Raw genomic sequence first — 16377 nt, 5'->3', positions numbered from 1 at the left:
ACACTTTAAAGTTAGGTGAGAAGGCATACAGTGTACTATCACTATGAGAACAATCCAAACCATGACTCAGTTTTATGAAGACCCAATAAGGCGATCCATGGTACACTTAGTTATTTCAGGACATCATTCTGCTGTCCCGATAATGGAACATCCGGAACATCCAGGAATAGATTTAGAAATAGCTTTCAATCTTAAAAGCTTCTTCTCATGTGCTGCACACTCTCTGCAGAATAAAAAAAATCCAATTTTCAGGGCTGTTTCTATTCCAGTACTGAGAAAAGTATCACGTGGAATGTGACCGAATATCATTATACTGTGATTAATTCCCCTTCCTCTTTGTGGGAGGAAGACGCTCACAGCAAAGCTGAACAGTAGGACTGCGTTGAATTATGTGCCACCTCTTGTCACTTGGTGATGCCAGTGGTCAGAATTACATGAATAATGTGCACCTGACCCTTCCTACAAGGTCATAGTAGAAGTTTATACTCCAATTATGTTTGCATTGAAAGGGGGGGGGGGGGGGGGGGGTTCCATCGCTATTATTTGGCTTTGGATTTCCCATTATGGAAGTTGAACAGTCTTTGATTGCAGCAGCTACAGAGCCTTGAAAAGGTATTCATACCCCTTGAAATGTTCCACATTTTGTCATGTTACCACCAAAATCATACATGTATTTCGTGGGGATTTTATATGATAGACCAACACAAAGTGGCTCATAATTGCAAGTGGAAGGAAAATGTTTTTCAAAATTTATAAAAAATACATTTCTGAAAAGTGTGGCGTGCATTTGTATTCAGCCCCCTTTAATTTGATACCGCTAACTAAAATCTAGTGGCACCAATTGCCTTCATAAGTCACCTAATTAGTAAATAGAGTCCATCTGTGTGTAATTTAATCTCTGTATAAATACAGCTGTACTGTGAAGCCCTCAGAGGTTTGTTAGAAAACCTTAGTGAACAAACAGCCCCATGAAGGCCAAGGAACACACCAGACAGGTCAGGGATAAAGTTGTGGAGAAGTATAAAGCAGGGTGAAGTTATAAAAAAAATATCTCAAGCTTTGAACATCTCACGGAGCTCTGTTCAATCCAACATCCGGAAATGAAAAGAGTATGGCACAACTGCAAACCTACCAAGACATGGCCTTCCACCTAAACTGACAGGCCGGGCAAGCAGAGCATTCATCAGAGAAGCCGCCAAGAGGCCCATGGTGGTAACTCTGGAGGAGCTGCAGAGATCCACAGCTCAGATAGGAGAATCTGTCCACAGGACAATTATTAGTCGTGTTCTCCACAAATCTGCCCTTTATGGAAGAGTGACAAGAAGAAAGACATTGTTGAAAGAAAGCCATAAGAAGTCCCTTTGCAGTTTGCGAGAAGCCATGTGGGGGACACAGCAAACATGTGGAAGAAGGTGCTCTGGTCAGATGAGACCAAAATTTAAAGTTTTGGCCTAAAAGTAAAAGGCTATGTGTGGCAGAAAACGTACACTGCACATTGCCCTGAACACACCATCCCCACTGTGAAACATGGTGGTGTGAGCATCATGTTGTGGGAATGCTTTTCTTCAGCAGGGACAGGGAAGCTGGTCAGAGTTGATGGGAAGATGGATGGAGCTAAATACAGGGCAATCTTAGAAGAAAACCTTTTAGGGTCTGCAAAAGACTTGAGACTGGGGCGGAGGTTCACCTTCCAGCAGGACAACGACCCGAAACATACAGCCAGAGCTACAATGGAATGGTTTCAATCAAAGCATATTCATGCATTAGAATGGCCCAGTCATAGTCCAGACCTAAATCCAATCTGTGGCAAGACTTGAAAATTGCTGTTCACAGACGTTCTCCATCCAATCTGACAGAGCTTGAGATATTTTGCAAAGAAGAATGGGCAAAAATGTCCCTCTCTAGATGTGCAAAGCTGGTAGAGACATCCCCAAAAAGACTTGCAGCTATAATTGCAGTGGAAGGCGGTTCTACAAAGTATTGACTCCGGGGGGCGCCATACAAATGTACCACCCCACACTTTCAGATATTTATTTGTAAAAAAAAAAGTGCAAACCGTTTATCATTTTCCTTCCACTTCACAATTATGTGCCACTTTGTGTTGGTCTATCACATAAAATTCCAATAAAATACATTTACGTTTTTGGTTGTAACATGACAAAATGTGGAAAATTTCAAGGCGTATGAATACTTTTTCAAGGCACTGTATGCAAAACTAAAATGTGTGTTTTGATTGGAGCTGTAGTTTTACTGCCAGAGATGGGACATATTGGGTAGTAGAAAGGATCCAACCACCACTTAAATTGAAGCCTACAGGAATTAAATTTCACTATATTAAAGGGTTAGTTTTTCCAGAAAAAAATGAAAAGTTAAATTAACACCCTACACAACCCTCGAGGACCCATCGCCCCCCCCCCCCATGCCCCTGCCCTCAATGCCCCCGCCCTCCCCATTCCTGCTGTTTTTACCTATGTGGGTGATGAGTTGTCAGTTCCCACGCAGCCGGTGTAGCAGTTTGGCAATTTGAAATTCCTAAACGTCCCCCCCCCCCTTCTTTTTGTAAGGCTTCCGGAACAGATCAAGCGATTTTGATTGGTCACTACAGAAAAATTAACACTTTCACCAATCAGAATCACTCTGGTCCATCCCAGAAGCCCTAAAAAAAGAAGGGGCACAAGAACAGGGATTTCAAATCCCCTGACTTCTACATCAGCTGTTCGGGAGCTGACAGTTCATAATCCATGGAACAGTAGGGACCAAGCAGATTGGGAGGGTGTAGGGTGTTGACCTACAGGGAGGCACAGTGGTGTAGTGGTTAGCAGTAAAAAGGGTCGCTGGTTCGAATCCCAACCACGACACTACCTGCCTGGAGTTTGTATGTTCTCCCTGTGCCTGTGTGGGTTTTCTCTGGGTACTCCGGTTTCCTCCCACAGTCCAAAGACATGCAGGTAGGTTAATTGGCTTCTGTCCAAAATTGGCCCTAGTATATGAATGGGGACCTTGGATTGTGGGCTCCTTGGGGGTAGGGACTGATGTGAGTGTGCAATGTACAGGGATAGGGACAATTGTAGACACTCACTCAGGTTGAACTGGATGGACTGGTGTCTTTATTCAACCTTACTAACTATGAAACTATGACCTTTTCATAAAAAAAGGGGGGAACTTATACTTTAAAGAGAAACCAGTTTAGGCACAATTTTCTTTCAACTTTACATTTTTTAAATAATATTGTATAACTTTTTACTATTTATATAAATATTCTTAAATTTACAAATAAACAATAAATACAGGATAAACACTGATGTAGCAAACTACACTGCTTAGAAAAATTAAAGGAACACTTTGAAAACACATCAGATCTCAATGGGGAAAAATATCATGCTGGATATCTATTCTGATATGGACTGGGTTATGTGTTAAAAATGAAAGGATGCCAAATCGTTTGATGGAAATGCAAATTATCACCTACAGAGGGCAGAATTCAAAGACAGCCCAAAAATCTGTGAAAATCAGTAAAAAAAAATAAAAAAATAAAAAAGATGATGGAGCAGGCTAGTCCATTTTGCTGAAATTTTATTGCAGCAACTCAAAATGGTCCTCAGTAGTATGTATGACCCCCATGCAGCGCTGGCTGGCTCTGTGTTCGGCGCCGCTCTGTAACACAGTCCCGCCCCCCCACACCGGCTTATGTGTGATAGGTGGCAGGTCTGCGGGGAGCCAGCCAGCGTTGTGATCCACAGGAGAGAGCGGAGGATGCAGCCGCAACTAAAAGCAGCCCCAGGGCAGGCAGCCTACTGGGAAATCTCCCGGTATCCCAGTAGGCCAGTCCAGCCCTGCCTCCATGTGCTTGTATTCATGCCTGACAACATCAGGGCATTCTCCTAATGAGACGACGGATGATGCCCTGGGGTATTTCCTCCCAGATCTGGACCAGGGCATCCCTGAACTCCTGAACAAACTAAGGTGGCGTCGGATGGACAGAAGTTTTCTTTTGGATTTAGGTCAGTCGATCGTGGGGGACCATTCAGTGATATTAATTCCTTCATCGTCCAGGAACTGGCTGCATACTCTCCCCACATGAGGCCGGGCATTGTCGTACAACAACAGGGGGAACCCAGGACCCACTGCACCAGTGTAGGGTATGACAATGGGTCCAAGGATTTCATCCCGATACCTGATGGCAGTCAGGGTGCCATTTTCTAGACTGTAGCAGTCTGTGTGTCCCTCTATGGATATGCCTCCCCAGACGAATCAAGCTCCATGGTGCTGGGCAATGTGCACAGGGCCCACTAGAGGATGTCGGCCCCTCAGGTCACTCTCATGAAGTCTGTTTCTGATTGTTTGGTCAGAGACATTCACACCAGCGGCCTGCTGGAGGTCATTTTGTAGGGCTCTGGCAGTGTTCATCCTGTTCCTCCTTGCACAAAGGAGCAGATGCCGTTCCTGCTGATGGGCTGACGGCCCTGTCCAGCTCTCCTAGAGTATCTGCCTGTCTCCTGGAATCTCTTCCATGCTCTTGACTTGATTGTGCTGGGAGACACAGCAAACCATCTGGCAATGGCACGTATTGATGTGCCATCCTGCAGGAGTTGGACTGCCTGTGCAACCTCTATAGGGTCCTGGTATTGTCTCATGCTACCAGTAGTGGCACTGACCCTAGCCAAATGCAAAACTAGTGAAAAACAATCAGAGAGGATGAGTAGGAAAAAGATGTTAGTGACCTCAACTGTAAAACCATTCATGTTTTGGAGGTCGTCTCATTTTTGCCCATCTAGTGCACTTGTTGTTAATTTCATTAACACCAAAGCAGTGGAAACTGATTAACAACCCCCTCTGGTACTTAACTGACCAGATCAATAGCTCAGGGGTTTAATTGACTTGATGCTATACTCCGATTACAAAGGTGTCCCTTTAATTTTTTTGTGCAGTGTATTTCTGGGTTTTCTGAAGGGAGGTAAAATCAGAACCTGTTTGCCTTCAGACTCTCTGACACTGATTAAGACTTAATAGATTGAACAGGGATGATGTGGAAAGGAGGAGCCACTGCTTTGACTCATTCAGTTGTGTGTATGTGCAGATATGAGCTTGAGGTATTAAGCTGAGTAAAAATAAAGAAAGGAAAAAGAAGCAAGGAAGAAAGAAAGGACGACAGACTATACATTCCCTTTAAGACTCCCCTCTTACCTCCTCCATTCTTATAGCAAAGATATGGAAACCGCCACACATTCCCCAGACCGACTGCAAATCCTACGCAGGACATGATGAAGTCCATCTGCCGGGTCCAGGTTTCTCTCTCTGGAATAGGTATTTTAACCGGGCCCATGGCGGGCAGCACCAGAGGAGCGATGACGGCCTTTTCATCCGAAACTGCTTCTCCCCCTCCTGCTGTCTCAGATCCCTCCATTTCTGGGGCTCTCGAGCACGCCCCATCTTTCTCTGTAGGAAGACAAGAGGGAAAAAAAAAAAAGTCTTCAGCTTAGTAAAACTGTCTATTTTGTAACCTATCAACATAGGACACAGCTCTACAGTGGTGTGAAAAAGTGTTTGCCCCCTTCCTCATTTCCTGTTCCTTTGCATGTTTGTCACACTTAAGTGTTTCGGAACATCAAACCAATTTAAACAATAGTCAAGGACAACACAAGTAAACACAAAATGCAATTTGTAAATGAAGGTGTTTATTATTAAAGGTGAAAAAAAATCCAAACCATCATGGCCCTGTGTGAAAAAGTGATTGCCCCCTAAACCTAATAACTGGTTGGGCCACCCTTAGCAGCAACAACTGCAACCAAGCGTTTGCGATAACGTGCAATGAGGCTTTTACAGCGTCCTGGAGGAATTTTGGCCCACTCATCTTTGCAGAATTGTCCTAATTCAGTTACATTAGAGGGTTTTCGAGCATGAACGGCCTTTTTAAGGTCATACCACAACATCTCAATAGGATTCAGGTCAGGACTTTGGCTAGGCCACTCCAAAGTCTTCATTTTGTTTTTCTTCAGCCATTCGGTGGTGGACTTGCTGGTGTGTTTAGGATCATTGTCCTGCTGCAGAACCCAAGTTCGTTTCAGCTTGAGTACACGAACAGATGGTCGGACATTCTCCTTCGGGATCTCTTGGTAGACAGCAGAATTCATAGTTCCTTTTATCACGGCAAGTCTTCCAGGTCCTGAAGCAGCAAAACAGCCCCAGACCATCACACTACCACCACCATATTTTACTGTTGGTATAATGTTCTTTTTATGAAATGCAGTGTTCCTTCTACGCCAGATATACTTGGACACACACCTTCCAAAGAGTTCCACTTTTGTCTCATCGGTCCACAGAATGTTGTCCCAAAAGTCTTGGGGATCATCAAGATGTGACGAGCTTTGATGTTCTTTTTGCTCAGCAGTGGTTTTCTCCTTGGAACTCTGCCATGCAGGCCATTTTTGCCCAGTCTTTTCCTGATGGTGGAGACATGAACGCTGACCTTAACTGAGGCAAGTGAGGCCTGCAGTTCCTTGGACGTTGTTGTGGGGTCTTTTGTGACCTCTTGGATAAGTCGTCGCTGCGCTCTTGGGGTAATTTTGGGTGGCCGGCCACTCCTGGGAAGGTTCACCACTGTTCCATGTCTTCGCCATTTGTGAATAATGGCTCTCACTGTGGTTCGCTGGATTCCCAAAGCTTTGGAAATGGCTTTATAACCCTTTCCAGACTGATAGATCTCAATTACTTTCTTTCTCAATTGTTCCTGAATTTCTTTGGGTCTCGGCATGATGTGTAGCTTTTAAGGATCTTCTGGTGGACCTTACTGTGTCAAGCAGCTCCTATTTAAGTGATGCCTTGATTGCGAACAGGTGTGGCAATAATCAGGCCTGGGTGTGGCTAGAGAAATTGAACTCGGGTGTGGACAACCACAGTTATAGTATGTTTTAACAAGGGGGGCAATCACTTTTTCACACAGGGCCATGATGGTTTGGATTTTTTTTCACCTTTAATAATAAACACCTTCATTTACAAATTGCATTTTGTGTTTACTTGTGTTGTCCTTGACTATTGTTTAAATTGGTTTGATGTTCCGAAACACTTAAGTGTGACAAACATGCAAAGGAACAGGAAATGAGGAAGGGGGCAAACACTTTTTCACACCACTGTATATCACCAAAGAAAAAACGGCCTCTGATACAAAGGTGTGTAAAGAAAGAGCTATGAGTTTACCAGATTGTCATTTTATATTGTCATTGCAGAGACGGAAATTATACATTTTACTGAGATAGATAACACTCATGTTTATAACTACAAATTAGTGGAGTTAGCAATCTCTTTTAACCAGGCTTCACTCTACCATCAACAGTCTCAATGGTTTTATGGTTTTGAGAGACTGTTGTTAGTAAAGTTGCCTAATCTTGTTGATCATTTTTGCTATTGAAAACGTTTTAGCCCTTGTACACACGGTCGGAGATTCCGTCGGAATGTGTCCTATCGGACCGCTTTGTCGGATATTCCGACTGTGTGTGGTCTCCATCAGACTGTTTCCGTCGGAATATCCGACAGACCAACTTTTCCAACTTGCCAGTAAAATTTTCAGACAAAATGCTCCGATCGGACTTACTCCGATCATGTGTAGCCTACTCCGACGGACAAAGTGCCACGCATGCTCAGATCAAATTCCTAGACCAAAGCTATTGGCTACTAGCCTGAACGTAGTGCCGTCGTAACGAAATAACATCATCACGTTATGTACAATCGGATTTTCCGACAACTTTGTCCGGCCGCGTGTATGCAACAGTTTCGGACAAAATCCATTGGACAAAATCCGTCGGACAAAATCCAACGGATTTGGTTGTCAGAATGTCCGACCGTGTGTACAAGGGCTTAAAAGTTGTTGATATTGAAAATTGTCATGTGTGTGGTAAATATTTGAGCGCTCTTGTATCATACATGCTTATACAAAAGAGTACATTTGTAATGTAATAAATGTAAATGTAAGTGTGTTATGCTCATACTTTTCTGCCCAGAGTAGGTTGGACAATAATCTATTATCCTTTCTGCACATATATAGTATCTGCCAAGTATCTCACAAACATCTTTAAATAATTGACAGGATGCAATCTCTTCTCTTGTGCTCCATTCCGCGAAAAACGCTACTCCTAAATATTTAATACAGGTACACTTTAGGGGCATTCTAACTGCCTGCCAATCCTCCACGCATGGCACAGATTGATCAATCCCAGATATTAAAGCATTGTCCATGGGTCAGGTGTCTGGTGGTAGGTGGCCCTAGCCTTCTAGTGCCCCGGACGACGTCACGTGTGACTAAATACATAGGGAGGAGTGACGTGGCTGACGCCATTGCGTGCTTCAGGAAGTGTGGGATGCTTCTTTGCTGTTAGCCAGTCCGTGATTTTTATCTATGCAAATTTATGGTACCTCTTGATGTAAGTGCAACCTTTATTTTTAATAAATAGTTTAGAAGGATTTTACACTGTGGAGCTTCTCCTTTCATGTTTAATTACAGTCATATCGGGATGCCGTTGAGATGAGCAATACAGTCTTTATCCTTATCCTTGAGTGGTTTCTGTAGGACAGTGGTCATCAACCCTGTCCGCAGGGCCCACTAACAGGCCAGGTTTTATGTTTTACCTTGGGGGGATGCAGACTAGAATACGGCAATCACTGAGCAGCAAATTATATCACCTGTGATGTATTTCAGTTATCTTGCAAACCTGGCCTGTTAGTGGGCCCTGAGGACAGGGTTGATGACCACTGCTGAAGGAGAGCCTTGGGATTACCCTGGCCAGGGTGTGTGGTCACATGCCCATTTGATTTCTCTTTTTAGAGGGTCCACTGAATTTGGTAAGCCTGCATCTTTACTGAGGTGGCGGTGTCACAATTTGGGAGATCTGAATGGTTATGGATGCTCACTTCTTACATAATTCCATTTTTGAAGAGGATCACTTCTAATCTTCATAAACGTTATATTTTACACTTTTTAATAACTTCACATTAATGCCCCATACACACGATCGGATTTTCCGACAACAAATGTTGGATATGAGCTTGTTGGCTGAAAGTCCGACCGTGTGTACGCTCAATCTAACATTTGTTGTCTGACTTTCCGCCAACAAATGTTGGCTAGCAGGTTCTCAAATTTTTGGCCAACAAAACTTTGTTGTCGAACTTTCTGATCGTGTGTACACAAGTCCATCGCACAAAAGTTCATGCATGCTAGGAATCAAGCAGAAGGAGCCCAAAGGGTGGCGCGCTAGCTATTGAACTTCCTTTTTATCGGCTCGTCGTACGTCTTGTATGTCACCACGTTCCCACGTTTGTAATTGTTGGCCAACATTTGTGTGACCGTGTGTATGCAAGACAAATTGGAGCCAACAACCTAACAAAATTCCACGGTTCTGTTGTCGGAATGTCCAATCGTGTGTACGGGGCATTACTCTTGCTGCAGAAAAGTAACTTCTGGCTACGCAAATTGCAGACATTTTGTCTGATAATTAATTCTATATATATGGTTTTTATGTCCACGGGGAGAAATGAATACTTTAATTTCATTGCTTAGCAAAACCTATTAGCGAGTTTTGTATTTTATGTAAGGTTTTATCTATGTCACCCATAATTGAACTATTTATTGTGAATACATGTCTAGTGAATAAATATTCCCTATTTAATCTGTATTCATATCGATTGATGTGTGCTTTTAAAAAGAAATTTGATAGATAAAACAACTGATTATCAATTATCGTTCGGGAAATTATTCTCAAACGCACAATATGGTTAACATCAGGGGCGATCAAATGAATGAATGAATGAAATACTTGTATAGCGCACAATGCGAACTGAATCGCCTCTAGGCGCTGTGCCGAGCTTTGATCATCTGCTAAAAGAGGAAGGTCTTGAGTTTTTTCCCTAAAAGCCAGGTGATTTTCTTCCAGGCGGATGTTGGTTGGTAGAGCATTCCATAGCCGAGGCCCTTGGACAGCGAATCTCCGATCCCCCTTGGATTTATACCAGGCTTTGGGCACGAGGAGGAGGTTTTTGTTGGCTGATCGAAGACTGCGGTTTGGTGTGTAATGATTTATTTTCTCCATTAGGTATTGCGGAGCTTCTCTATGCACGCATTTGTATGTGAGGCAAAGGGTCTTGAACGTGATCCGATGTTTTACGATTAGCCAATGTAAGCTCCTCAGCAAAGGAGAGATGGATTCCCAGGGTTTTTTTCCTGTTATCAGCCTTGCCGCCATATTTTGGTTCAGTTGTAATCGCGCAAGTTGATATAAAAGGGTTAAATGCGTTCTCTGGGAGTGCTTGCTAACTGTGGGGGAGGGCGCTTTGGCTGGGGGGGAACACAGAGATCTGTGGGCCTGCTTAGCAGAAACACAAGATCTCCATCTTCCCCACTGACAGAATGGCAATCTGCCTTGTTTACATAGGCAGATCACCATTCTCCCTGTCTCGGTAGCAAACATCGGTCCACTGGACCTGCTGAATGGTCGCCAGCGCCCCAGACCAAGAAATCAAAATTGCGTACAGGTTCGTGATTTCGTGCTGGAGGGCCATCTTGCTGCAGTAAATGAATGTGGGGCGGTCCAGAAGCAGTTAGCTTTCATATTGGCTTCCCATATTGTACCAATAATCAAAGCAGTAGATAACAGACATGGGGACATAAAGTGTCATGAGGAGCCCATTTCTTTTACAAGTAGAATGAGGACATCTGAGAAAACCATTTCTACTATACGATATTTACTCATTCAGTGGTGAAAAAAACAAAAGGGCTTGCTGTAAGGGGTCTGATAGATAATTTAGTAACCTACGAACAAAATAGCTAGTAAATTCTCACTATCTCTATCTATCTACTAAGTATATAGCCAATAGCCAATGTGTTAGTAGGAATCTACCAAAAAGGAACTACTGTGACAACAATGGCCAACGGTCAACTATGGCCAACTATGTGTGGAGAAAAATAATCTCAGAAACAACCAAAAAAACTAAATAGAGTGTTATACACCCATCTTCACAACCAACCACCATAATGGCCAACTGGTGTGAAGCAATATAATCTAAGAATCAACCAACAAACTGAATCCAAGGGCACCTTCTAATCAGAGCATGACATCTGTGTAAGTTACATAGCAATTACATATGGTAACTTGTGACGGCAATTAAATTCCCATGTAGGGCACAGAAATGACTTAATGTGATTATGTACCTGATTGGCTAGTAATTATCTCACAATTAAGTTTCATGACTGTGATCTCACAGATAACAAATATGGCATAAACACATCCTAATTATGATACTCATTAAGCAGAAATAATAGAATTATGAAATAGTAACAAACAGAATCGGTAGTTGCTACATGTTATTTTGACAATATAAACCCACTATTATTTATAATGTTGGGGCTTATTTTCCAATGTTCTGTATATTTCCCAAACTGGACCCATTTAAAACATAAAAGTGGTCAATGTCAGTTGGAATTCTTTTTAACTGAACCACAGACCAGTTTTCTCACCAAGGGTTTCCTCTCTCATGTAACCCAACTTCCCCTGTTGCCCTCCCGCATCAAAAAGTCCAATAATGCAATAATGTTTTTGGTAGAGTCAAAAAGTGTTAGAACCCCTGTCAGGTTTTCATCTCTATCTGGGTTCCTGAGGAAGAGGAAGAGATGAGAAACTCACAATTATACATGGACTTTGGAGCAAGAGTGGTGGGGAAGCGTCAAATATGAGATTGTCCAAAAATTGGACCAGCGATTTATTTCCTTTTGCACTGAAACCATTGACCTTTAATTTGTATTTTAAAAAATCACAGGGGACAAAAGGAATGATAAGAGTGATAAGAACTGAAAATAATCTTCAGAGTAGAAGTGAATTTATTTTAATTAAGGTCACCATTACAATATGACGGTACAATCTTGTACAATGAACCAAATTTATGTAATATAACGACCTACCTAAACTATTTAGCCAGCCTGTATACAATCAGGTGACCCTTGTACAAGTTGTTGGTAGATATAAAGGAACTGGCACAGAAAAATTGTATCGTGTGTGGTGGGCTTTAGTGAAATAGGATAACCAGGGACATTTCCAAGGATAAAATGTCCAGAGACAAGTTTTCAAAAGCTGGTGTATTTGATCTTATGCACATAAATATGCAAAGTGAGGTAAACTGCAGCAACCAATCAAAATTACATTTTTAATGGCAAACCTAAATTCAGTTGGTTGCTATAGACTAGAATGTCCATTAATGGTCCAATTTTCAGCAACAGCCCACAGCAGCCCAGGGCAGTGGTGAAGATTATGCTGCGTAGACCTTCTCTAGGATAAGAAAAGCATTCCTTGATCCATTCTTTAGGATAAGACCTCTAGGATAAGACAAATCTTCCTCGATCCATTCTCTAAGATAAGACCTTCTCTTGGATAATGCCGCGTACACACGACCTGACTTTCCGGCAGACTAGGTCCGACGGAATCAGTCCGTCGGACAATCCGATCGTGTGTGGGCTAATCTGATCATTTTTCGTTTAAAAAAAAAAAAATCAGACGGACCTAGAAATAGAACATGTTTCAAATCTGTCAATTTCTATCGGGAAAACCATTTGTCTGTATGCTGGACCAATGGACCAAATACGAAGCAAGGGAAGCTATTAGCTACTGGCTATTGAACTTCCTTTTTTAGTTCCGTCTTACGTCATCACGTTCAAAATGAACAGACTTTCGAACGGACTTAGTCCGTTCGTGTGTGGCCAAGTCCATTCGTTCGGAAGGCTTGTCGGGAACTCTGCTGAAAGTCCGTCGGGAAGACCGTCGGACCTTTTCTGCCAGAAAGTCCAGTCGTGTGTACGCGGCATTAGACAAATCTTCCTTGACCCATTCTCCAAGATAAGCCCTACTCTAGGAAAAGACAGGTCTTCCAGATCCATTTTCGAAGATAAGACCTTCTCTAGGAAAAGACAGGTCTTCCAGATCCATTCTCTAAGATAGGACCTTCGAGGATAAGACAAATTTCCTTGATCCATTCTCTCAAATAAGACCTATTCTAGGAGAAGATAGATCTTCCTGATCCATTTTTGAAGATAAGACCTTCTCTAGTAAAAAAAACTGGTCTTCCCAATCCATTCTCTAAGGCCGCGTACACACGGGCGGACTGTTCGCCCAACTTTGTCCGCTGAACAGTGTTTCAGCGGACAGTCCGATCGTGTGTGGGCTTCAGCGGACAGTCTGACGAACAAAGTTTTTCGGAATTCCCGTTAGATAGTCCGCTGAAACTTGGTTTCAACGGACAGTCCGCTCATGTGTAGGCTTGTTCGACAAACTAAGTTGCGCGCATGCTCAGAAAGGATTTGCATTGCAGTGTATTGGACGTTGAATTTCTCGTCCCGTCGTACGTGCCGTTCACGTCATCGCGCAAGTTTTCGGTGGACTGTTCGTTCGTCGTGTGTGGTCAAGTCCGTTCATGCTAATTTTGAACGGACTGTTTGTCAAACTGTTTGACGAACCTAGTTGGGCGGACAGTCCGCCCGTGTGTACGCGGCCTTAGATAGGACCTTCTCTAGGATAAGACAAATCTTCCTTGATCCATTCTCTAATATAAGACCTACTCTAGGAGAAGACAGGTCTTCCCGATCCATTCTCTAAGTGAAGACCTTTTCTAGAATACGACTAGTCTTCCTTGAGCCATTCTCTAAAATAAGACCTACTCTAGGAGAAGATAGATCTTCCCGATCCATTTTTGAAGATAAGACCTTCTCTAGGAAAAAAACGGGTCTTCCCGATCCATTCTCTAAGATAGGACCTTCTCTAGGATAAGACAAATCTTCCTTGATCCATTCTCTAAGATAAGACCTACTCTAGGAGAAAACAGGTCTTCCCAATCCATTCTCTAAGTAAAGACCTTTTCTAGAATACGACTAGTCTTCCTTGAGCCATTCTCTAGGATAAGATCTTCTGTAAGATAAGACAAGTCTTCCTTGGTCCATTCTACTTCTCACTGAGAAGGAAGAAGGTTACCACCACTGCCTGAGCCCATCAGTTTAGTTTCCAGATACTGTTCATGCTCTAATAGAGAACAGGCAGATTTCTCGCCATCCACTGCTCTTCGTGAGACATCTACCCATCTGTGGTCACACCTTTAGCACTTTCTATATTACCATTAATCTTCAAAACTGCTTTATCACACAAGGCCAACAATCCACTAACCAGCATGAGACAGAATCTGCTAAGTTCACCCGGAGGTCATTTCAGTATAGATCCGAGAGTGGTGAGGCCTTGGAGTGGCTGAATAATAGAAGCTGATCAATATCACTCTTGTCATCCACAAGGTCATCTTCTCCTTCTAATTTCATCTCCTCCCAAGATACTCTCCATATTCTGACACTGTCTAATTTAATTACCCAACTTCATATATTTAGATGTAAATGCTCAGTCTTCTCTGAAATACTACAATCTTTGTCCCTATGCTCTAAAAAATACTAGACTGAGGGAGAAGGGGGGACTAGGAAGCTGATTCCACAGAGGTCCCCTGCGATACGGGGACCTCGGTCTAAGGTAAATATTTCTTAATGAGCTAGCATGTGGCTTTGCCTTACAGGGTTTTTTTTTTTTTCTGAGGGTATACAACCACTTTAATAAAGCAGTCGCAGTGACTGGATAAAGGTCAGGTGATTAGGTATTTAGAAGGCAATAACTAGTCATGGACAATAAACTTCCCAGCAACACATTTTATCTCAGGCACCATCCTCCTTATTCTACGGGTAAGTGCTCTTCCTGATCACTGTTATCCTGCAGTTTAATGGCATTGCTCCTCAGCAGGAGAATGGAGGAAAATAACTCAGAGATGACCCCTGGTACCCATGCCAGTCCCATGGCTTCAGGTTGTTCATGCCAGTCCAAGAGGATGAAGAATCGTCATTGTATAGGGTCCTGGTGCTGTCTCAAGTGCCATCACTTGTGAATGTGAAATAACATAAACATAACATATTCTCATTATATAATAATGAGGATATTACAGGTCCATTCTATTGGCACAAGAACAGATCCTGCTTAGTTGAAAGGAGCTTATGAACCCCTCAGAAGCCATTTGAAAGCTATTGCACTCTTGTAAGCAGGTGTTAGAGCTTCAGCATATCCACCTACCTGAAGGTGTGCCATTTCTTTTGGCTCTGGCAAGAGACCATTGAGGACGAAATGTCCCCTGCTATGGGCTCCAGGCAGCCATCTTGGGGAGGACAGGAATCCTATTAGATACCGAAATCATGCAAGATTTGGGTGGCCATCTTGACTCAGGATCCAATAAACAAGATTTTTGAAGCCATACATTTCTTCGGTCAGAAGAGGACACTTTCCAATAGTAATACATCAGGCACTTACAGACCACAGAATGCCAGAGGAGCACTTTCCTTGGTGAGTCTACGGTATTGCTTGGCCATACTACAATCTTCAAAAGTCTCTGCAGATATCTGGCTTGCCAGTTGGAGTCTGTTCCAAGAAGCTGACACCCTGAAAGGGGACACCTATTCTTCACAGTTCTCTTGTCTTCAGCTGAGCAAAAATTGCCCATAGCAGCGGGCGTTGGTGGTCAAAAAGGCTATTTTTTTTCCCATGTATAACTGCTGATATTTTACACCACGTAGATTAGAGCGCCCATTAGACATGTGGTTCTGCGATTTTCCAGCCCTCAGTTTTAACTCATAAATCCTGAAATCTGATAAAGAGTGGAAATTTCACTAATCTGACCGTAGCCATGGTAACATAATACTTGGTATGCAGTGAATGCCACCTCTTCAAAGCGCTCTAAGTGCACATGTAAGTGTCGGCGACGCTTTAATCGTTTTCAATAAAGAAAATGGTCATTTTGAAAAAGCTGATTTATTTCAGGAATCTGCAAATCTAAAGACGGGAGAGCTCAGCACTGCCTCTGCTGGCCAACAGTGGAGCTGCATTGTTAAAGGGGATGTCCAACCAAACTATTAAAGGGGTTGTAAACCCTCGTGTTTTTCCACCTTAACGCATCCTATTCGTTAGGTGAAAAAACACCTGGCAGTCACTGCCCTCCCAGCCCCCCCCCCGTTTTACTTACCTGAGTTCCTTCATCTTCTTGGCGGGGACGAGCTGTCCCTCTCTCCACGAGGTCCTGGCTTTTGATTGGATAGATTTATAGCAGCGCAGCTATTGGCTCCAGCTGCTGTTAATCAAATCCAATGACCCGGGCACCGTCTACCTGGGGGCGAGGCCGAGTCCGGCATTCATGTCTGTGGACGCAAATGCTGGACTCGGAAGTGCACCCGCAAGGTAACCCCCTCGGGAGAGCGCTTCTCCTAGGGGGTTATCTGATGTGGGGAGGAGCCGCGAGAGCCGCCGAGGGACCCCCAGAAGAGGATGTTCAGGACCA

At 43.2% G+C, this 16377-nt stretch overlaps 1 protein-coding gene across 2 annotated transcripts in view; it reads right to left on the bottom strand.

The window, feature by feature from the left end:
• LOC143927538 (sodium- and chloride-dependent creatine transporter 1-like) overlaps positions 1-16377 on the bottom strand; it is a 135687-nt gene that overhangs the window by 86029 nt on the left and 33281 nt on the right. For both annotated transcript variants that reach the window (XM_077451661.1, XM_077451659.1), the window contains exon 2: positions 5185-5436. In XM_077451661.1, the coding sequence (XP_077307787.1) occupies positions 5185-5436 (252 nt within the window). The remainder of the gene's footprint in view (positions 1-5184; positions 5437-16377) is intronic.

The sequence above is a fragment of the Lithobates pipiens genome, unplaced genomic scaffold (genome assembly GCF_037356315.1).
Source record: "Lithobates pipiens isolate NorthernLeopardFrog02 unplaced genomic scaffold, aLitPip1_a1.2 Scaffold_23, whole genome shotgun sequence".
In the NCBI taxonomy this organism is placed as follows: Eukaryota; Metazoa; Chordata; class Amphibia; order Anura; family Ranidae; genus Lithobates; species Lithobates pipiens.
Note: the sequence above shows the minus strand (reverse complement) of the source record. Positions and strands in the feature narration are given on the sequence as shown.